At 42.0% G+C, this 24,251-nt stretch overlaps 1 protein-coding gene across 1 annotated transcript; it reads right to left on the reverse strand.

The window, feature by feature from the left end:
* Positions 1-20,137: 20,137 nt before the first annotated feature.
* On the reverse strand, positions 20,138-23,989 carry LOC119328119 (auxin-responsive protein IAA21-like). The gene is made up of 5 exons (XM_037601149.1): positions 23,580-23,989; positions 22,358-22,599; positions 21,643-21,784; positions 20,839-20,900; positions 20,138-20,502 (listed from the first exon to the last, which is right to left on the reverse strand). The coding sequence occupies exons 1-5, from the start codon at positions 23,816-23,818 to the stop codon at positions 20,465-20,467; spliced, it is 723 nt and encodes a 240-aa protein (XP_037457046.1). The 5' UTR covers positions 23,819-23,989; the 3' UTR covers positions 20,138-20,464.
* Between the last annotated feature and the right edge of the window lie 262 nt (positions 23,990-24,251).

Consider the following 24,251-nt stretch of genomic DNA (forward strand, 5'->3'; position numbering starts at 1 on the left):
ATTTATGAAAACAATGACAATATTAACATAAATCTCATATGGACACAACATTTATCTACAAATTGAGCCCAATTCGAGCCTACAATAAATAGTAGTGCATGCATATAAATAAGGAAAATTGTGTGAATTATGTGTCCTGCTTAGCATCTATCTTGGAAGCTTTCCTGCACAGCGCGCACATATGGGCCGACCCAATAGCGTGTTACTCTATTTGGTCATTCGCTAATGTGTTCGTTGGTTCTGTTTCCGCTGTCCTTTTTTTCCTCATTTCTTCTTCGATTTTCTCTTGGTTTTTATTTGTCATTATACTTCAGTTTTTTCCTTGGTTTCGCTTTTGTGTCTTTCATCGGTTTTTCTTTTCTTTTCCCGTTTTCCTTCTTTCTTTCATTAGTTCTTTTGTTTCTTTCTTGGTTTTCAACAGTTTTTTTGTTTAGTTTGTTTCGCTATTGTTTTCATAGTTTTTCATTCTTTCTGCACTTGTTTCTTAGGTTATCTTTGTCATTAGCTTTTTTCTGTAGCTTCTTTTGTTTCTTTTTTTGTTTTCCTTTTTTCATTTTCCTTTGTTTCTTTTGGTTTCATTCTACATTTTTTGTAAGTGTCTAGAACATTTTTCTAATATACTCTCAACATTTTCAAATACAAGTTTAAAAAAATGCATGCTGATTTTTTTCTACATCTTTTCTAAAAAATTCAAATGCTTGATTATTATTTTTCAAGTACAAGATTAACATTTTTATTACTTGGCTAACATTTTTCTATACACTTCTACATTTTTTGTATGCAAGAGAAACATTTTATTTATACACATTTAACATTTTTTAAATTTTTCCTTAACAATTTTGAAAACATGGTCAAAATTTTCTAATGTTTTCTTAACATTTTTCAAATACAAGATTAACATTTTTTAATGCATGGTAAAGTTTTTTTTCTATACACAGTTTTAAGATTTTCAAAAGCTTGATTAACATTTTCCAAATACATGTTTGACATTTTTTAATACATGATTAACATTTGTTCTATACACATTTAACATTTTACAAATACTTCATTAGTATTTTAAAGTACTTGTTTAATATTTTAATTTTTTAAATGCTTGATTAATAATTTTTTAAATACTTCGTCAACTTTTTTCACTCACATTATTTATGTTTTGTATACATTTTTCATATACATAAGAAACATTTCCTTTATATAAATTTAAAAAAAATTCAAATGCTTGGTTAACATTTTTTAACCCTTTTCAAATACAAGATTAACTTGTCTGAATACATGGTCAAAACTTTTTTATCCACATGTTTAACATTTTCAAATGCTTGATTAACATTTTTCAATACATGTGTTAACATTTTTTTAAACATGGTCAACATTTTTCTGTACGCATTTTTCAAATGCTTCATTTAAAATTTTCAAATACAAGATTAACTTGTTTGAATAAATGGTGAGCATTTTTTATACAGATTTTAAAAAAATTCAAATGCTTAATTAAAAAATTTGAAATACATGTTTCACATTTTTTTTAATACATGGTCAACATTTTTGCAAATGCTTGATTAATAATTTTTAAATACATGATTACATTTTTTCATACATATTATATATTTTTGTATACATGAGAAACATTTTCTTCGTACACATTTAATATTTTTTTAAATGCTTGATTAACATTTTTTAAATGTTTTATGTAAGGTGTTTTTCTATATATTCGGTTATAATACTTGGGAGTATAAGCGAAAGTAAAAAAAATGAAAACAGAAAACAAGGTTGTGGCCTCCCGCGTGCCTGGGCCAGCCAATTGAGGGATGCGCCTAATACGAGAGTCTCACTATAGGCGAGACATAGTGCTGCACGGAAAACTATTGGCGAACTACTTGGTTAACTACTCCCTTCTTTTCGGTTTATAGGGCTTATCTCAAAATTTTAGTTTTTCCATTTTATAAGGCTCAATTTAGTTGTTCTCCATCACATGTTCAGACTTCAAGGTGCATTAAATCATTGCATGCAAGTATTAAGAGAAAACTGACCAATGCATGCACTTTATGCATGCATGCATTGCAATTAATGCATTCGTAAACATAATTTTTTGAGGAAAACAAGGGCATTAATTGGGTGCTTTTGCAAACTACAAAAAATATTCCACCACTCATCATCTACCTTGGTTGGTGAGATTTTTGAATTGAGCCTTATAAACCGGAAAGAAGGGAGTAATACTCTAGCTAGTGCTAAAAAACTAATACTCTAGCTTGCCTTAAAAAAATGATACTCCAGAGTATGACCCAGCCTTTTCTCTCTTTTTTTGCAAGGGAGCGTGTGGCTCCAGCTTAATGATTTATTTTCTAAACTTGGGCCCAAAGCAGTGAAACAGCTCAAAATAGCAAACACAGAAGGCTCTGCAACAGCAAAACAAATAATTCACTGCAATCTGTAAAACTCAGAAAAAAAAACATATTTTTAGCAAACGGTCTGATTTTGTGGAGTAAGACATCAAGTGAACATACTACTACAGATCATGCCAGTGAAACAAATGTGGACCACAAAGATCCATGGTAACATAGTAAAATTACATTACATTAAGTCAAAGAAAGAAAAAGAAATACACACCTCGAAAATATAAAAAGAGAAAATTACATTCTCCTCATCCAGGAAACAGAAAGTGAATGTAAGAATCAATGGATAATACTCTAATGATCTAAACATTCTTATACTTTCTTTACAAAGGGAGTAGTCAGTAGTGAGTTAGGGCATCTTTAACGCAGAAACTCAAACTACTCGCATTACGGTCCAGATGTGTGTTGCCATTCAATGCGGGCCTGTATCAATCCGCTCAGCGGTTCAGACGCATTTTTTCCCGCAACCTATGACAAAGTAGGAGGGAGGGGAGGTTGCGGGAGTCCAAACTGCTGCCACGTCCGCTCCTGAGTGTCTGGGCCCTCCGTCACCCGCATGCTTTCCTGCCCGATGTCAGCTGCCTGCATTCATGCCGATGTAGAGCGGCACTCCGCATTGACACCGGCGCAGAGTGGACGTGATCTCTCACTAACGTCGGCATTGAAGCAGCGCGCCGGCCGAGAAAGCACCGCTTGCTACATGATACGTCTCCAACGTATCTATAACTAGATGATGCCCCGCACGTTATTGCGGAAATATTTTGTAGTATTTTTAGTGAGATTTTGGTTATATGGAACATGAATATTTCAAATAATAGTTTTTAAAATTATATAAGAATTAAATCTAATTCCATAATAGAATGGACTTTTACATGCATGCATGTTTGCATGTTGAAGTGGATTTTTAATATGCATAGTTGCATGGTGAGGTGGGCCTTTCCTATGCAAGTTGAATGATGAGGTGGCATGCTTGCATGTTGAGAGAAATATGTTAGTGGGGACTAGCTATTTAGATATAGAAGATTTTTGATTGTTCCATGCTATTATATTATCAACCTTGGATGTTTTATATGCATTTATATGCTATTTTATATTATTTTTGGGACTAGCCTATTAACCCAGAGCCCAGTGCCAGTTTCTGTTTTCTCTTGTTCAGTGTTTCGCAGAAAAGAAATATCAAACGAAGTCCAAACGGAATGAAACCTTCGGAAAAATTATTTTCGGAAAGCAAACAATACAGGAGACTTGGAGTGCACGTCAGGGGATCAACGAGGAAGCCATGAGGCAGGGGGCGCGCCCACCCCCTGGGCGCGCCCTCCACCCTCGTGGGCCCCTCATGGCTCCCCTAATGTATTTCTTCCGCCTATATATATTCATATACCCTAAAACTATCGAGTAGCAGAATTGATCGGGAGTTCCACCGCCAGAAGCCACCGTAGCCACCGAAAACCAATCTAGACCCGTTCCGACACCCTGCCGGAGGGGGGAATCTCTCTCTGGTGGCCATCTTCATCATCCCGGCGCTCTCCATGACAAGGAGGGAGTAGTTCTCCCTCGGGGCTGAGGGTATGTACTAGTAGCTATGTGTTTGATCTCTCTCTCTCTCTCTCTCGTGTTCTTGATTTGGCACGATCTTGATGTATCGCGAGCTTTGCTATTATAGTTGGATCTTATGTTTCTCATCCCCCTGTACTCTCTTGTAATGGATTGAGTTTCCCCTTTGAAGTTATCTTATCGGATTGAGTCTTTAAAGATTTGAGAACACTTGATGTATGTCTTGCCGTGCGTATCTGTGGTGACAATGGGATATCACGTGATTCACTTGATGTATGTTTTGGTGATCAACTTGCGGGTTCCGCCCATGAACCTATGCATAGGGGTTGGCACACGTTTTCATCATGATTCTCCGGTAGAAACTTTGGGGCACTCTTTGAGGTCCTATGTGTTGGTTGAATAGATGAATCTAAGATTGTGTGATGCATATCGTATAATCATACCCACGGATACTTGAGGTGACATTGGAGTATCTAGGTGACATTAGGGTTTTGGTTGATTTGTGTCTTAAGGTGTTGTTCTAGTACGAACTCACGGGTTGTTTGTGACACTTATAGGAATAGCCCAATGGATTGATTGGAAGGAATAACTTTGAGGTGGTTTCGTACCCTACCATAATCTCTTCGTTCGTTCTCCACTATTAGTGACTTTGGAGTGACTCTTTGTTGCATGTTGAGGGATATTTATGTGATCCAATTATGTTATTATTGTTGAGAGAACTTGCACTAGTGAAAGTATGAACCCTAGGCCTTGTTTCCTAGCATTGCAATACCGTTTACGCTCACTTTTATCATTAGTTACCTTGCTGTTTTTTAAATTTCAGATTACAAAAACCTTTATCTACTATCCATATACCACTTGTATTAGCATCTCTTCTCCGAACTAGTGCACCTATACAATTTACCGTTGTATTGGATGTGTTGGGGACACAAGAGACTCTTTGTTATTTGGTTGCAGGGTTGCTTGAGAGAGACCATCTTCATCCTACGCCTCCTACGGATTGATAAACCTTAGGTCATCCACTTGAGGGAAATTTGCTACTGTCCTACAAACCTCTGCACTTGGAGGCCCAACAACGTCTACAAGAAGAAGGTTGTGTAGTAGACATCAAGCTCTTTTCTGGCGCCGTTGCCGGGGAGGTTAGCGCTTGAAGGTATATCTTTAGATCTTGCAATCGAATATTTTTGTTTCTTGTTTTAGCACTAGTCTAGTTTATAAAAGAAAACTACAAAAAATATAGAATTGAGTTTACCTCATACACTTCATCTTTTTAATATCTTTCATGTATGATGGAAAGGAAAATTGTGCCCAAGTGTTAGAAGAAGAATGCATTAGAATGTTTGGCACTAAATATTTGAATGATGAGCATGATTGCAATGTTGTTAGTATGAATCCCTTGAATATCCATAGTACTAATGATGATTGCACTAGTTATGATGAAAATGTCTCCTATAAACATGTCAATTTTTGTGGAGTGCATTGGGTTTGCAAATACACACCAAATAAGGAAGATAGATATTGCAAGAGGCATAAGTACTTAGAAACTAAATGGTTGCAAGAAAGGCTATATGTTTGTGCTGAAAATTTAAATTTTCTTAGCCATACTTGTGAACTTTGCAATGAACATGATCATTTCAGTACCCAATGCAAATTGTTTCATGATCGTATCGTGTCCAAAAATTGTGATGACTTGATTTCTCTTGCACATCATAATGAACTTAGTTTGCTCTTGGGTTATGAGGAAATGAAATGTATAACTAACTTTATTCCAGAATTTGCCCTTTATAGAGTTCTTAATTTTGATCTAGAAGAAATTTATATGTATTGTGCGGTGAATTGCATTGAAAATCCTTATATTGCCAATTACATAAAGAAAATAAAACAAATAAAGGATGAAGAGAATACTAACGAAAGGGAAGAGACTTCCCAATGTTCTCCTATTATTTCTTACGATGAATCAGGTAACGAGGAGGAGCCTTCTATTCAACCAATCTCATTAATAAGGAGCTCCAAAAAGAGGATTGAACCCACACATGATGTGAAGAAGAAAAAAAGAAAAAGGAAGAGAGGTAAAAATATATCTCCCCCAAATAATGTTGCTCCTATTATTGTTGTGCCTCATGAAAATGAATCAAAAATAATTGCGGAAGATGATGCACTTGATGATGATCTCGTTATGCCTATTGCTTGTTGTGATGATTATGATTGGGAAGATAATGATACTTCTTATGATATTGAAAATCTTTTTGGCACTTGCTTGGAAGAATATGATGATAATTGCTATACTATTGGTGCTATCCATACTATTAATGATGAGAGTGATTATGCTTATGATATGAAAAGGCCCAAGCTTGGGGAAGCTATGTTTGATTAGGATGACATATTTGAGAATATATTTGCTGCAATTAATGTTTGTCCCAAGCTTGGGGATGCTATGTTTAATGAAGATGATATTTTTAGCCTCCCAAGTTTTGAGGAGCAAATCGATTATGATGAGAACAAAGTTCCTACTTATGATGATTATTGTGATGACACTTATGCTATAAAAAGTAGTGATGATTATATTTATAAAACTTTTCATGATTATGATTACCCCTTTTCTGAAGATTACTCTTTTAATGTGGAAACAATTTATAGTATTCGAGTCTCTTATGATACTCCCACTATTCCGAATGAGAAGAATTTTGTTTATGTGGAGAGTAATAAAAATTCTATACTTATGCATCATGAAAAGAATGCTTTAGGTGCTGGTTATATTGTTGAATTCATTCATGATGCTACTGAAAATTATTATGAGGGAGGAACATATGCTTGTAGGATTACTACAGACTGTTCTGTTTTTGACAGATTCTGTTTTCTATGTGTTGTTTACTTATTTTGATGAATCTATGGCTAGTAAAAGAGTTTATAAACCATAGAGAAGTTGGAATACAGTAGGTTTAACACCAATATAAATAAAGAATGAGTTCATTATAGTACCTTGAAGTGGTGTTTTGTTTCCTTTCGCTAATGGAGCTTACGAGTTTTCTGTTAAGTTTTGTGTTGTGAAGTTTTCAAGTTTTGAGTAAAGATTCGATGGACTATGGAATAAGGAGTGGAAAGAGCCTAATATTGGGGATTACCAAGGCACCCCAAGGTAATATTCAAGGACAACTAAAAGCCTAAGCTTGGGGATGCCCCGGAAGGCATCCCCTCTTTCGTCTTCGTTCATCGGTAACTTTACTTGGAGCTATATTTTTATTCACCACATGATATGTGTTTTGCTTGGAGCGTCATTTTATTTTCTTTTGTTTTGCTTGATGTTCGAATAATATCCCAAGATCTGAAATTCTTAAATGTTAGAGAGTCTTCACATAGTTGCATAATTATTCAACTACTCATTGATCTTCACTTATATCTTCCGGAGTAGTTTGTCGTTTGCTCTAGTGCTTCACTTATATCTTTTAGAGCACGACGGTGGTTTTATTTTGAACAAATAGATGAACTCTCATGCTTCACTTATATTATTTTGAGAGTCTTTAGAACAGCATGGTAGTTTGCTTTGGTTATGAATCTAGTCCTAATATGATGGGCATCCAAGATGGATATAATAAAAACTTTCATATGAAGTGCATTGAATACTATTAGAAGTTTGATACTTGATAATTGTTTTGAGATATGAAGATGGTGATATTAGAGTCATGCTAGTTGAGTAGTTGTGAATTTGAGAAATACTTGTGTTGAAGTTTGTGATTCCCGTAGCATGCACATATGGTGAACCGTTATGTGATGAAGTCGGGGCATGATTTATTTATGGGCCAATTCCATTTTCCCCCCTAACTTTGTCCCGAGCTCACCTTTACCCCTAAAATAAAACGGTGCTCAACTATACCCCTCTTCCGTTAGATGGCGTTATGGAAATATCCCTCCGCACCGTTTCCGTCCAGTCAAAGGAGTTTGACTGACTTTGGGACTTTTTTTGGACAAGTATGCCCCTCCTTACAAGTGGGACCTGGCCGAACAGTTATCTATCTCACTCGTCTTCTTCAACCTCTCGACGACCATAGGAGACAGGAAGGCAGCAGAGCACCGGTGATTTGGAGGTCTGGGAGGGAGGCACGACTGGGGCCCGTCCATGTGTACGTCCGCAATGTCGTCTGTAAGCTCCTCCGCAGACAGTGAGGTAAGTCGATTTGGATTTTGGGTTGACATTGGATTTGGGGATTTCTCATCTAGGGTTTCGCGGGATGGGCCGTAATATGCGCCTTTTTGGCTTGTAGGTGGAAGGCTACGGGATTGTGCAGTTCCAATCCGAGTTTTTCATTCCCAATCCAAGTTTCTATGGCCTTGAGGAGCGCTCAAAGCACCGTTGCCCGGGGCATGGGCTAATTCCTGCGCGCCGTGTTTCTTGGGGTGGAGCAAGCACGGGAAGAAGGTTTTTAGGTTGTCCACTCGATGTAATTGATCTGACCTCAAAACATCATTTGGTACTATGTTTTCGTCGATTTATTGCAAAGTTATGAATTTCATCTTATTATGTGAACTCTGATTTCACAGCTTCCTGATGAGTGTGATTGGGTTGTTTGGATTGACCCCCCTCCCACTGAGCTAGTGGGGCAAGCTTTTGAGGAGCTCCATGGTGGCCTTGAACGTAGCTGGATCAAAGCTAGTAGGGTGGAGAGGAAGGTCATGGATCTAAACAATGAAAACAAGAAAATGCAATTGAAGTTGAAGAAAAGGAATGAGCTGATGGAAACAATGGGTTTTCTCTTTGTTCTTGGCATCAGCATTGTGGCTAGTTTAGTTTCTATTTGGTCTAAGCAAGCCAATTAAGTGGCACTGTGTGTGTGTTATGTTTCTGCTAGTGTGTTGAAGATGTAATGTTGGGAACTTAAGCAGATGTAATTCTATCATGTTGGGAACTTAAGCAGATGTAATTCTATCATCGGAGCCCTTCTATCATTTGTGCACTATTGGAGCTACTTTCTCTTGGTAATGCAAAATTTGTGTTAAATTTGTCACCAATGCTTTAATTTGGTATTGCCAGCAATGTTGCCTGGTAGTAATAAAACAGGTGTGCTCCAGCGTTCAGCACAGAATGACAGCAAAAGTTGCAATTTTGAGCACGTACCAAGATATTTAGGGGCAAAAGTGAACAATCAGATGATAGTTAGGGGCAAATATGAGCACAAATCAATAGTTCACGAACATTTTGCAGCACATGAAACTGGAGTAGGGGTAGTTCAAGGCAATTCATTACAAAACAAGCTGGTCTTATCTAGCACACCAACCCTTAAACAACAGTTTGACAATATTAAGACAGCAATTCACACTCCAGCATTACAAACCAATAGTTGTTTGACAACATCTAACATTAAGACAGCAGTACACACTCCAGCATTACAGTTTGCCCATCTTGCTCCTTGTGTTGGCTGCAGAATTAGCAGCCTTGCTCCTTGTGCTTACACTTGGTTGCATGCCGCCTTTCGCCTTCTTCTGTGGTGAACCCCACTTTGTACCTCTTGAAGCTGGCCTTTTGAAATTCTTCCTTGGGCTGAGAAACATGAACACAATCAAGAGCAGTCAGCAAAAAATAGCTACATAATTGATGCATGTACATGCAGTAATGTACATGCAGTATAATATATTGCATACCTAGCCAGATCAGTATCAACGGCCTTAGGGGAAGTAGTAGGTGGAGGAGAGCCAGGAGCAGAAGGAGAGCTAGTAGCAGTTGGGGGAGAGTTAGGAGCTTCTGTTCCTTCTTCTGGAGCTTCAGTTTGAACAGTTGCTTGAGCAGATTCTGGAGCATCTATTCCAGCATTATCAGCACCCCAATGCTCATCTTCTCCAAAAGCAGGATCAATGGACTCTTTGCAGTGGGTCCCACGATGTCCTAGTCTTCCACAGCGAGAGCACTTCTTTCTCCTGCCTCCTAGGCCTTTTCCTTCAGACTGTGCCCTTATCCTAGTCTTCCTTGGTCTGACAGGAGGTCTGTGTTGCACAGGTGTAGAGAGTTTAAACCCACGGTCAACAATGTCCCACTGTTGTTTTCCCTCCATTGCAGGCAAATTTTCAGCATAAGTGAGATTGAATCTTTTAACTGAGTAAAATTCATGCACATACTGATCTATCTCACTTACTGGACCTCTCATTGAAGTAATGAAATAGAGAGCATGTATGCAAGGTTGTCCAGTAATTTGCCACTTTCTACAACTACATGTCATTGCTTGCAGATCCACACGATACCTCCACTCCCTCTTCTCTTTGTCAATTGCAGTCACCTCTGCCTGAAATGTACTTCTCTTCACAATATTCATGTCCAAGCCCTTCTTGGACTTCAGCAGTAGCATTTTCATCACTTTAGGGACTATGAGGTGCCCTACATAAGTAGCAGCAGCAATGCTCTGCCTCAGGTCAAATTTCTCCATCAAATATTGCCTGATCTTGTCAAACAGATCTACATGTGCAATCCTTTCCATTTTCTTATCTTGGAATGAAATGACTCTGCAAGGTTATTGTTCACACAATCTAACTTGCAGAACTCATTGAAAAGTTCCCTGGCCCATATCTTGGTGTGATGCTCATCTAAATACTCTTTCACATCAGGCTTGCTATACAGCTGCCTCAGATGGTAGTTATGCTTTTTACTGCTATAAGTTAGGGAACAGGGCCACAAGTTCTCATCAAAAAATTTCCCCTTAAATTTTTTAGAGAAGTTAGCAGCAAGGTGCCTCATGCACTCGCTATGTTCTACTCCTTGGAACACGGCATCTATAGCTGATTCAAGTCCTTTACATGCATTAGTGTGTATGACAAGCCCTTCTGGGTGCCCTATGAGGTCCTTCAAGTGCTAGAAAAACCATGTCCAACTCTCTATGCTCTCTACCTCTAGCACACCATAAGCAACTGGAAAGATCCAGTTGTTTGCATCTATAGCACAAGCACTTACAAGTTGTCCTCTATACCTTCCATTTAGAGCAGTGGCATCTACTGCTAGATATGGCCTACACCCATCTAGAAACCCTTTCCAGCAGGCCTTAAATGACACAAAGGCTCTCCTAAAACACTCCTTGGACCTTCTCTGACCATTTTTTTTCAAACTCCACTGTGTGCTTATCAATGTGAACTACACTACCAGGTGATGCCTTCTCAACCTCAGCTTTGAATGTATAAAGCAAATGAAAACTTTCAGTCCACTTACCATATATCTTGTCAATGGCCATTTGCTTACCATAGAAAACTCTCATGTATGGCAGTTCAACCCCATACTTCTTCTTCAGATCAGTTTGAAGCTGTGGCACAAAAATATTTGAATTTTCTCTGACCCAGTTCTTAACTGCATCTGCAACCCATCTACATTTTGCTGACCTCAACCTTTGCCTTCTTGTCACACTAGGGCATGTGTGAGGATGTCTGTTAACTTTCACCTGCAATTACAATTAACAAGCAAGTCAGACAAACAAATGAGCATAGAAATTCTACAGTTGTATGTGCTGAAACAACAAATAACATGCAATTAGTATTGTTATTTCCTCTTCTTAGTACCTGAAATAATTTGCTATTTCTCATTAAGGAGGCATGCATCCTCCACTTACACCTTGGATATGCACAGTGAACTGTCAATCTACCTGGCTCACTTTTGTCAATTTTGAACTCACTTTGTGTCTTGATTGAGAAAGTTGCTAGTGCATTTCTGCATTCTATCACATCAGAAAATATAGTTCCTTCTGCCAAAGAAGGATCATCTCTGTTAAATTTCACTTCTGCCCTATCCTCATCAGAACTCTCAGAATAAGCCATGTCATAATCCTCCTCTCTCTCATCTGAATCTGTCTCTTCAAATTGAGGGGGGGGGGGACAGAATCTTGATCTTCTGGAGCTGCCTCTTTCCCCTTGGGCACTTTCCCAATTACAAATTCTGGATGCAAGATTTCATCCTCATCATCTGTGGGAACATCATTAGGAGCTTCCTCTTATGATAGGAGCAGCATCTGATTGTTTGCTACTGCTAGGACCAGCTCCAGTTGTTTCATGTACTAAACTAGCCTTTGAAGGTCCTGCATTCCTACCACCAGAACTACCTCTACCACCAGAACTTCCTCTGCTACCTGCATTTCCTCTCCCACATGCATTTCCTCTCCCACCTGCATTTCTACCCCTCCCTCTTGTCTGGCTGCACCTAGCTTGAGAACTGTTAGCTTGTGATCTAGTAGTTCTCCTCTCAATCTCTCCTCTGCTTCTTTGTATTACATTGATTTCAATCTCTGCTGACTTACTTTCTGCATATGTTCCAAACATGATAGCTAGCTCATCATCACACTGGACAGGCACCCAAGCAGTATTTTCCATATCCCAATACCTAATTTCAACAGCATCATATAACCCCCATGGATATTTCTCTGATATAGCACTTCTAAACTTGATAAAAGTTGATGTACGGTCAACAACCAATGGGAAAGAAAATCCTGTGCCAGATCCTTTGGTACTAGAACTGCCTAACACACTTGTTTCCATTCTACAGTTCAGATTAAACGCTCTAGCTGGGTCCATCCTACGGAAAATATTTAGAAACAAAAGCAAGTTCATGAACAGAGCACAAGCACGGGAGCACTTGACAAAATTACCCTAAACAAGCACGCATGCAAGCAAATGATGAGTGTGCATAGAGACATACCCTCTTGGCCCCGCCCTTGTAGTCGCCGCCGTGGTCTGCAAGCTCTCTGCTCTGCCGCCCCCGCCGCTACCACGATCAGCGGCCATTCCGTCTGGTCGCCGCCGCTTCTACCACTTCTAAAGACTGACGATGAGCGGGGCAATCAGATCCACCGCCTCCGCATCTGGATCCACGAGCTCGCCCTTGGTAGCCGCCGTGACAGGGGAAATCGATGAACTAGGGTTAGGGTTTGTGTCGCGAGAGAGAACAGAAGAGAAGAGAAGGGGCGAAATGAGATGGGGTTGGAGAGATGCGTGCAGGCCCCACATGTAAGAAGGAAGGGCAAGGATGTCCAGAATAACTACCTAACGTGGTCAAAGCACATTGACCAGACGGAAAGGGTACGGAGGGGTATTTTCATTAGCGTCAAAGACGGAAGAGGGGTATAGTTGAGCACCATTTTATTTTAGGGGTAAAGATGAGGTCGGGGCGAAGTTAGGGAAAAAAATGTAAATGTCCCTTTATTTATTGATTGTCTTCCTTATGAGTGGCGGTCGGGGACGAGCGATGGTCTTTTCCTACCAATCTATCCCCCTGGGAGCATGTGCGTAGTACTTTGTTTCGATAACTAATAGATTTTTGCAATAAGTATGTGAGTTCTTTATGACTAATGTTGAGTCCATGGATTATACGCACTCTCACCCTTCCACCATTGCTAGCCTCTCTAGTACCGCGCAACTTTCGCCGGTACCTTAAACCCACCATATACCTTCCTCAAAACAGCCACCATATCTACCTATTATGGCATTTCCATATCCATTCCGAGATATATTGCCATGCAACTTTCCACCGTCCTGTTTATTATGACACGCTCCATCATTGTCATATTGCTATGCATGATCGTGTAGTTGACATTGTATTTGTGGCAAAGCCACCATTCATTATTCTTTCATACATGTCACTCATGAGTCATTGCACATCCCGGTACACCGCCGGAGGCATTCATATAGAGTCATATCTTGTCCTAAGTATCGAGTTGTAATTCTTGAGTTGTAAGAAAATAAAAATGCGATGATCATCATTGTTAGAGCATTGTCCCAGTGAGGAAAGGATGATGGATACTATGATTCCCCCACAAGTCGGGATGAGACTCCGGACGAAAAAAAAGAGGCCAAAGAAGTCCAAATAAAAAAAGAGGCCATAAAAAAAGAGAAAGGCCCAAATAAAAAAAATGAGAGAAAAAGAGAGAGGGGGCAATGCTACTATCCTTTTACCACACTTGTGCTTCAAAGTAGCACCATGATCTTCATGATAGAGAGTCTCTTGTTTTGTCACTTTCATATACTAGTGGGAAATTTTCATTATAGAACTTGGCTTGTATATTCCAACAATGGGCCTCCTCAAGTGCCCTAGGTCTTTGTGAGCAAGCAAGTTGGATGCACACCCACTTAGTTTCTTTTATTGAGATTTCATACACTTATAGCTCTAGTGCATCCGTTGCATGGCAATCCCTACTCACTCACATTGATATCTATTGATGGGCATCTCCATAGCCCGTTGATACGCCTAGTTGACGTGAGACTATCTTCTCCTTTTTGTCTTCTCCACAACCATCATTCTATTCCACCTATAGTGTTATGTCCATGGCTCACGCTCATGTATTGCGTGAAGATTGAAAAAGTTTGAGAACATCAAAAGTATAAAACAATTGCTTGGCTTGTCATCGGGGTTGTGCATGATTTAAATATTTTGTGTGGTGAAGATAAAGCATAGCCAGACTATATGATTTTGTAGGGATAGCTTTCTTGGGCCATGTTATTTTGAGAAGACATGATTGCTTTATTAGTATGCTTGAAGTATTATTATTTTTATGTCAATATTAAACTTTTGTCTTGAATCTTATGGATCTAAATATTCTTGCCACAATAAAGAAGATTACATTGAGAAGTATGCTAGGTAGCATTCCACATCAAAAATTCTGCTTTTATCATTTACCTACTCGAGGACGAGCAGGAATTAAGCTTGGGGATGCTGATACGTCTCCAACGTATCTATAATTTTTGATTGTTCCATGCTATTATATTATCAACCTTGGATGTTTTATATGCATTTATATGCTATTTTATATGATTTTTGGGACTAACCTATTAACCCAGAGCCCAGTGCCAGTTTCTGTTTTTCCCTTGTTTCAGTGTTTCGCGGAAAAGGAATATCAAACGGAGTCCAAACGAAATGAAACCTTTGGAAAAGTTATTTTTGAGAAGAAAGCAATACAGGAGACTTGGAGTGCACATCAGAGGATCAACGAGGAAGCCACGAGGTAGGGGGGCGCGCCCACCCCCTGGGCGCGCCCTCCACCCTCGTGGGCCCCTCATGGCTCCCCTGATGTATTTCTTCTGCCTATATATATATACCCTAAAACTATCGAGTAGCAGAATAGATCGGGAGTTCCGCCGCCAGAAGCCTCCGTAGCCACCGAAAACCAATCTAGACCCGTTCCGGCACCCCGTCGGAGGGGGGAATCCCTCTCTGGTGGCCATCTTCATCATCCCGGCGCTCTCCATGACGAGGAGGGGGTAGTTCTCCCTCGGGGCTGAGGGTATGTACCAATAGCTATGTGTTTGATCTCTCTCTCTCTCTCTCTCTCTCTCTCTCTCTCTCTCTCTCTCGTGTTCTTGATTTGGCACGATCTTGATGTATCGTGAGCTTTGCTATTATAGTTGGATCTTATGTTTCTCCTCCCCCTCTACTCTCTTGTAATGGATTGAGTTTCCCCTTTGAAGTTATCTATCGGATTGAGTCTTTAAAGATTTGAGAACACTTGATGTATGTCTTGCCATGTGTATCTGTGGTGACAATGGGATATCACGTGATTCACTTGATGTATGTTTTGGTGATCAACTTGCGGGTTCCGCCCATGAACCTATGCATAGGGGTTGGCACACGTTTTCGTCGTGATTCTCCAGTAGAAACTTTGGGGCACTCTTTGAGGTCCTATGTGTCGGTTGAATAGATGAATCTGAAATTGTGTGATGCATATCGTATAATCATACCCACGGATACTTGAGGTGACATTGGAGTATCTAGGTGACATTAGGGTTTTGGTTGATTTGTGTCTTAAGGTGTTATTCTAGTATGAACTCTAGGGCTGTTTATGACACTTATAGGAATAGCCCAACGGATTGATTGGAAAGAATAACTTTGAGGTGGTTTCGTACCCTACCATAATCTCTTCGTTCATTCTCCGCTATTAGTGACTTTGGAGTGACTCTTTGTTGCATGTTGAAGGATAGTTATGTGATCCAATTATGTTATTATTGTTGAGAGAACTTGCACTAGTGAAAGTATGAACCCTAGGCCTTGTTTCCTAGCATTGCAATACCGTTTACGCTCACTTTTATCATTAGTTACCTTGCTATTTTTATAATTTCAGATTACAAAAACCTTTATCTACTATCCATATACCACTTGTATCACCATCTCTTTGCTGAACTAGTGCACCTATACAATTTACCGTTGTATTGGGTGTGTTGGGGACACAAGAGACTTTTTGTTATTTGGTTGCAGGGTTGCTTGAGAGAGACCATCTTCATCCTATGCCTCCTACGAATTGATAATCCTTAGGTCATCCACTTGAGGGAAATTTGCTACTGTCCTACAAACCTCTGCACTTGGAGGCCCAACAACGTCCACAAGAAGAAGGTTGTGTAGTAGACATCACTACACCCCTGGCTGAACACACCTCCTCGCCTGCCTGGCTGAACACGCCTCCTCGCCTGCGTTCATTAAGTCGCGCGTGTGCCAAAAACTCTACTCCGTTCACACGTTCGTTCGCGAGCAGGCTGACATTAAACATAATGTCGGTTGGCTCATCGCGTCCACCGACTATTCAAATGAGGTCAGACACCGGGCAAGAACCACACCACACCTCCACTCATCTCCTCCTTTCACTATATTCTCTACACTATCCATGACATCCGGTGAGCGGGAATAGGGGTTCTTCGGCATAAAATCCGGTTTGGTGACCCACCGAGCCCGCCAGATACGAGCTAGGCAACTCGCTGCTCGACCTCTCTCACCACTCGAGGCCGTCAGTACCATCAGCGAGGCTACAGGCTGGCGCGCGAAGGAGCGAATGGCCGCTCCAAGCCGGCATGTGGTTCAGCAAGTCGCCACTCCAAGCCAGCTGGCGGAGGAGCATGGCAACACATGCAGAGATGCTGTCGTGGATGAGGCTATGTCGTATCGCTCCTCCCGCGCCATCCGCTGTCAACGTGCGCGGAACCGTGCCCTGCCTGCGAAGAAAGAAGTCGGCGTCGTCGAGATCAACCTGGCGGCCAGCACATCTGCGAGCGCAACCGATAGCGAGGAAAAATAGATCATGGGAGGCCGCTGCAACTTGGGTCCCACGAAGGCCACTGCCAACACGTTGCCTGCGTGCATAGCCCGTGTCTTGCCCTCTTCGCAGGACACCGCCGTCTCCCGCCCCAAAAAACCAACCCTGATCCGTGCTTCACGAAAGTGGAGGCCACTCCGATGAGCGATGCAGCCGGGCATTGGGAAGGTACGGGGGAAGCACGGGAGGGGGGAGCTATTCTTCCCCTCTCGTTGAAATATATCCCTTCAGGGCATCCCGGCAGTCCGACGAGCAGGCTGCCGGACATGGGGAAGACATGTCAGTGGAGGGCTGTGGAGGGGGTGGGGCTTCATTTTTTTAGGGTTCATGGCCAGCCGGATGTGGGCAACGGGCGTCAGTGGTCATTTTAGACTAGGTTTAGAGTTCGGACTAGTAGAACAGTGTCTAAATGTAATGATTTTTCTCCGCTTTAGATGTAAAGCATTCGGTTTTATTTAAAAGAAATGTCTGATTTGTTTGAGTTTTAATTAAATGTGTTCATTTTCATTGAGTTTCATTTGAAATGTAATCGGACATATGCAATTAGTTTTGGATGACCATCTTCCGCATCCGTGTTCGCGGTCTAATTCCCCTGTGCATGAACAGATGCCGGAAAATTTACGGGCCCGCCTTAAAGATGCCCTTAGACAATCTGTGCCCAAAAAAAAAGATTGGCGGAAGCATTGGCAAGCAGCTCATGGCCCGCAATTGCAAAGCCCATGTTCACCTGTACAAGCAAATAAAGGGCTGGAACCGCAAACCCGGCAAGAACGACAAAAATGTTGTTGCCTTCCTACCTTGTACGTGCACACATCACACATGCGCCTGTCCCCACACCCAAAGCGTGAACGCTGCCAGTGCACTGCATCTGCTCTGCTGCACTGCACATAAACACGTACACGTATTAACGTTCACCAGCTGAACTGGGAAGATTCGCTTCTTGGATCGATCCACTTCGGTACGCCGTATCCGCATGCGTCCGTGCATGCAAGCACAAACGCAGAGGCCGAGCTGAACTTAGAACGCGTCATGCTATTTTATTCGCCCGGTCATCACGCTGTGGCTGCGGGCACGTACAAGGCATGTGTTGATTGCACGCACGCACGCAAGCTGGAGTCGTCCATCGATGGGCTTCGGCTGCTTGGACACCCAAAGGGAAACCAACAAAAGCAGCCGGAGAGAGGCAGGCTACACGCACGCTGCAGGTGTTGAGGGAGAGACATGGCGGCACCGGCTGATGATGATGCAGATGTTCTCTCTTCTACCCCGCCATCATCGGCCGCGGCTAAAGCATGGGATCATTGCACCCGGCCGGGGCTAACAAAGTTGGCCACCGGCACGTACGCCTCATGTCCGCCCACGAAATCGTGCCATGTACGTGCACTCGATGCCTACGGTCGATGGAGAAAACACAAGCCATTAGAAGAAGGATTTTGTTTTGTTCTTTTTTTGTTTGAGGCTGCTGCAGGAAATGGGGTGGCTAGTCTAGCAGCAGCAAGCAACCACTGGTAGGAACGAACATAAAAAGCGTGCACGGGCCGATGGAGGACCAGCCAAGCCAAAAGGCGAAGGGCGAAGGCGAGTGCGATGGCCCGAGCTGGGGCTGGGGCTGGGCAACCACATCCACATGCAACACCAGGCAGGCCAGAGGCGAAGTTGCCGAGGAATCAGAACAAACCACGGCTTCTATCCGCTCCAGTCTCCAGTAACCCACAACCACACCACAACGCTAGCATAGCTAGCCAGAGGAGGGAGATATCATTCGCAGCCTAGATTACCCCTAGCCTAGGTAGGTCAATTATGCCAACGCAAGGTTCTCACACCGTTAACAATTAATTTAGGCCAAATGGCAACATGCATGCGATGCAACAAGCATGACAAAGAAGAAGAAGAAGCACAAGGCAAAGCAGAGGCAGACAGCAGGCATAAGCATCGCATCTCCTCTCCTCTCCTCTCCTGTGTCCCCGAGTGAAAGGAAAGGGCACGCATCCATATATATATATATTAGTTGAAACTGGGACGCATCCATATATCAAGCAACACCCAATGTTACGGAGCGGGACAATATTATTCCAGTGCACCACATAGTTAGGGTTTGTTTGGGACTGCTCCGCTTCATTGAAATCAGTTTCACTCTACTAAATTCACTTTGGAGCAGTTTTATTCAAAAGTTGTAGCATTACCAAAGAGAATGTTTGGATTTCATCTAGCTCTAGCTTCAAGAATGAGGAATTTGATGAAAAGAATTTATTTGATTGGTCGAGGGGAAAGAAACGAAGGGGTATTCACTTAATGGTGGCAGTGGTGGGTAATTTCCACCCAACTCCAGCTTCTAGAGTATTTTGGAGCACCCCCTCAAGAGCTTCATAAAAAACTGGAAGTTGTACCCCAGATTCAAGTTTTTTTGCGGAACGGCATCCCGTGGAGCTATCCCGTTTGGCTTGTGTTTTTTAAAGAGTAGAGCAGTCCCAAACAAGCTCTTAATCCCACGCCAATGACTACTAAACCGAACCCCACACACAGCTCCATCCATCACAGTGCGTAATCAGTTGTGCATTAGGAGGAAGCCCTGCCCGTTATAACAGGGCGGCAAATTCTTTTTTGTTTTGTTTTTGAAAAAGCCTAAATTCGCGGCAATCTCGACGCTTTTGTTTCTGCTCCGTCTTCTTTTCCTCATGATGGATGAAAGCGAATGATTGCAAGGAAGCCTCTTCACCCTTTACACAGACAGTATGATGGCGCCAGGAAAAGGATAACAACAACAACACCACCACCCATGGCCATGGAGGGGAAGGCCCGCACTACTAACCAAAGCACTGATTGAACTCAAGGCCACTATTCGAAATCAACAGGGTTTCGGAGTTGCATCACCTTGCAGTGCATGGTGCATATGTGTAGTGTAGAGGAGAGCACGGAAAAGACCACACGCCAAAACGAATCTAGGACCATCTACTACAGCAGAGTTAACCGAGGCAGCGCCATTCCTGCAGTTCCCTTGGAACAGAAACAGAAACAGAAACAGAGGAAGATTACGACGGCCTGATGCGATCTTCCAACCACCAGACATGGAGAATCATCGCAGTTTGACGCTTCTGCGTGCACCCAAAGCACAGCACAGTTACAAATAATGTCACTTGGAGCAACCAAAGAGTGTTCCAGAAATGATCAGACGAAATGAAAGCAACGTTCTTCTCATGGCTCGCCAAACACAGATGAAAGAAAAGAGTTTGCGGTACAGACAGAGCACACCAATTTACAACGGAAACCGCATACAACACACGCGAATCAAATCAAAGTAGTGCAGTAGTAGTAGATACACACACATCAGCTTACACAATCTAACATGCTTGTTCCGAACGAACATACAAGGAAATAACAAAGAGAATACACGTAGGTTATATATATAAGTAAATCCCTTTCTCATCACACATAAAGTCCATCACCCTTGTAAGATGCGATCGCAGGAAAGGAAACAGATCGGGTTCATCGTTCTTGCTACTTCTGGTTCTTACTCTTCTCGGCGGCCCTCGGAGCTGAAAAGCGGGAGTAAGTTCTCACGTTACAAGTTTGAATTAAGCACAAACAGTTAGTCATACTGACAGTGGTAAATATAGAAGACAATTCTTCCTCATACACACACACACACACACACACACACACACACACACACACACACACTATGCAAACATAGACATGCAAGTCCCACAGTTAATAGAACAGGCCTAACTTGCTTCACCCAAATTTATTCTTCTAGCAGTATATATAGAATAAAGCAGTGCAAGCAGTAGATTCTCTGCCAGCCTTCCATGACAAAAACTCACGGACACAAGTGACGATTTCCTATTCTGCTACATATTAACAGTACTTACCGAGGCCCACTGCATCTGACCCCTTCATGATCCTCATCCTCCTACAGCTGTCTGTGAACATTCTGTGGTACCAGAAAAATGAATATATATTACCAGTCATGTGGCTTTTTATGGACAGGATGAATACTGGATCAAGCTCAGGAACTCATTGGAATGTGCAAAATCTTGGTGGGCCAGGCATTGCAATGATGTGGCAGACTCATATGGGAAACAAAGTAATACATCATGGCTGGATGAAATCAAGAACTCACTAGAATGTCTTAAAAAAATTCAGCTTCACAAAACATGTACAAATCAAGAACCCGCTGGAATGTCTAAAATTGCTTTCTGTTCGACCCTTCTGTAATTCATTGCTGATGTAATGACCGGTTACGGTCGACTCCTTGGTATGGGGCTGCCAATCTCTTTTGAGTGCAATACGACAAATGGTGCCCCCCCCCCCTCTTCAATCTCGAAAAAAAACATGCACCATTCCCATTTATTTGTACAAAATTATTTCAACCAAATCTTCATAGGAGGGAGATATGAATTTTCAATAACACTCCAAATCAATAGCCCCAGATGAGACACTTCAGCAATTAAAGTACTCCAGTAAATTAAATGCATTACTGTATTAAGCTTTGTTACTTCATTAAAATATTTAAGACACAGGAGGCCAGGGTGTATGCATATGGACAACATAGAAAGTAAAAAAAAACTCGCTGATTAGATAGTTGCAAATACAGATGAAAAGCATTAATATTGCTGCAAAATCTGTATTGCTAGCGCATAATTTTATCAATATCCATATTACTCAATACTCACCGCCATGGAACATCACCAACAAGCATCCAATCACCATCCTTATCCTCATAAGTGAGCACAAGTTCAGTGCCGCTTTTAAGATCCATCAGCCGGCAATCAGATAATCCATCTCTTCCCGATTTTCCAGTCGATTCACCATGACCTGCAGGAACCAGGAACACACGGTATGCAAGTAAAGCCCTCTCAAAGAACATTTGCAAAAGAGTTATACTGGAACTAGCATTCATGGGAACATATCTGTGAAAAGAAGTCCAACTAAGGCTTGTAGTGACATGGGACAATAATGTTATTACCATGTGAACTCATTTCTACAAACCTCACAGGCAAAATCAATGATGTTCCTAAGGCTGCAGTCAGTACAAACCATGTTATGTGATCCTGATGACATACAGTTCAGAAAGTTGAGACCTTAAATTAAACAAGCACAATAGCTGGTATTTATTCTTTACGAACTGAGGCAACCGTCAATTACCAGAACTAAAGACCCTAAAACGCCAAATACTACAATATGTGAAACCATATTAAGTATCAAAATGTATGGAGACGGAGAGTACATGTATACGGTAAAGACTGCACCTGCCCAAGTAAAAATACGTAGAAAAAAGTATTTACTCACCAAACAATTATGAATATACTACCACACAACATCAACAAGCCTATTGTGGCATCCCAAGCAATAACTGAGCCAAAGATGAAGGGTAAAACAAGAGCTCACCAACAGTAAAGCCGCTGAACTTTTTCTCCAGCTCCAGCGAGAGGTCCTTATAGTTCTTATACATCTTAAGATCCACCTTCCTGAGGTAAGGAGCACCATCCATGCTAACCTTGACATAAAGGCAGCCTGGTGCCGGTGCCTGCTTCGCCTCGGCCTCGTCTTTGCTTCTGGGAGCAGATAAGTTCGTCGCCATGGTGTTCTTCCTGTAACTGCGGATTGGTGGCCATCCTACCACCTGTGCCCTGTTACAGACATTCTAACATATCAAACACATATCCATTAAGAATTAAGGCTGCTTTAGTAGCCACAAAGTACTGAAATTACAACAGAAACTGAACCAGGACCACAAGGCAAGGGGATACCGGATTACTATTAGCTTGGAAGCAGTGGGTAGAATTAGATATGCTTGGGCGGATGCACAAAGGGGGAAAAATCCATGTGAATTGGCGCACTGGCTAACTAACTTACTGCAGTGATTCCAGGAGCAAGTGGAGACCAGACAGACAAAAGTTGCTTCTTGTCCAAAGCCAACAAGGACGCGCACAAGAAGAAAGCTTCTTCAGCTTTTTCAGAACCACCACAGGTTTTATTTATTTTTTCTAGTCTTATAGTTCTGCTCATTAGGATGATATTTTGAAGATGAATTGCTCCTATAACACGATCTGCTAAAACTTATTGACAGAAACTGAGAAACGCAGAATGATTGTTGTGATTTGGCGTCACAAGAATGAACATTTTTCAAGGAAAGGGGGGGAGGAAAACCATAAATACAGTAAGAAAGTAATCAAGTAAATCAATAACCAGTTTTATTTCCGCCAGAAAGGCTGCAAACAACAACCCACCAGAAATTTCCCTGTTTAAACTTGGTTATTGTTGAATCCCACTAAAAAAATTGTTTGTTGATGCCGAAGCATTTCACGCCAAAAACTTCCCCTGGTTGATGCCGAAGCATTTCACGCCAAAAACTTCCCCTGGTTGATGCCGAAGCATTTCACGCCAAAAACTTCCCCTGTTTAAAACCCCAGTCATGTCTGGTAGGAAGGAAATTAAATCGAGCAAACTTATTACTAAGAATCTTCGCATGAAACCGCAAGACTGCTCGCAAGAAATTGCTACGACAAACATCAAGAAGTTTTATTTAAATATAAATGGAAATGAAGGTAAATAGATGAATAAAATGCTCAGAACCACCAAGGCACCAACCGGCGCCCAGTCCACCTACTTGGCGGCCGGCGGCTGCGCCTTCTTCTTCTCGTCCTCCTCCTCCGCCACCGCGCCCGCGAACCCGCGTTTCGCCCCGCCCTTGGACAGGAGCTCCAGTGTCAGCGGCGCCTCCGACGCCGCTCCACCGCCGTCCCCGGCAGCGTCCTCCGTCCCCGGGAGCCCCAGGCGCAGCTCCGTGGCCGCCGCCGCCGCTGCCGGCGACAGCCCGATGTAGTCCCGCTCCTGTGGTGGCGCCATGACCAGCGCAATCAGGCGAGCATTACGGCGCCGCGCGCTGGGAGATCTTGGCTTTTGAGAGGCTCGTCGATAAGGGGGGGAGGTGGGTCGGCTCTGTGCGTGCGGGAGGACGGCCCGTGTTGCTTGCCGCTGCGGTTGTGTGTGGGTTGCGCGAGTGGGGAAGACGGAGGGGGAGAGGGCACGAGAAAATGGGGTTTAATGGTGCGTGTTTGCGGGGAGGCCCTTTGGTTTGCTCCGTAATTGCACATGGGGTGTGGTCTTAGTTTATGCTTTTGTTTTGTCTTTTGCATTTTTTTATGTGATTTTGTCTTTTCTTTTGGGAGGTTCGGCAGTGTGGGCATCAAGAATCAGATGTTTTGCTTTTTAGGCGGTAGATAGTTTAGAATAAATGTGTAGAGTGTTGCCTCTTAAGCATGATTGAATCTTGTCGGAG

This window comes from Triticum dicoccoides, chromosome 7A (genome assembly GCF_002162155.2).
Source record: "Triticum dicoccoides isolate Atlit2015 ecotype Zavitan chromosome 7A, WEW_v2.0, whole genome shotgun sequence".
Taxonomy (NCBI): Eukaryota; Viridiplantae; Streptophyta; class Magnoliopsida; order Poales; family Poaceae; genus Triticum; species Triticum dicoccoides.

Coding starts and splice junctions, on each gene's coding strand:
- LOC119328119 (XM_037601149.1), bottom strand. CDS start 23,818: ATGGCGCCACCACAGGAGCGGGACTACATCGGGCTGTCGCCGGCAGCG. Junction 21,785..22,357: donor GTTCAGCGGCTTTACTGTTG/GTGAGCTCTTGT, acceptor TGGTTCCTGCAG/GTCATGGTGAATCGACTGGA. Junction 20,901..21,642: donor GTTGGTGATGTTCCATGGCG/GTGAGTATTGAG, acceptor CTGGTACCACAG/AATGTTCACAGACAGCTGTA.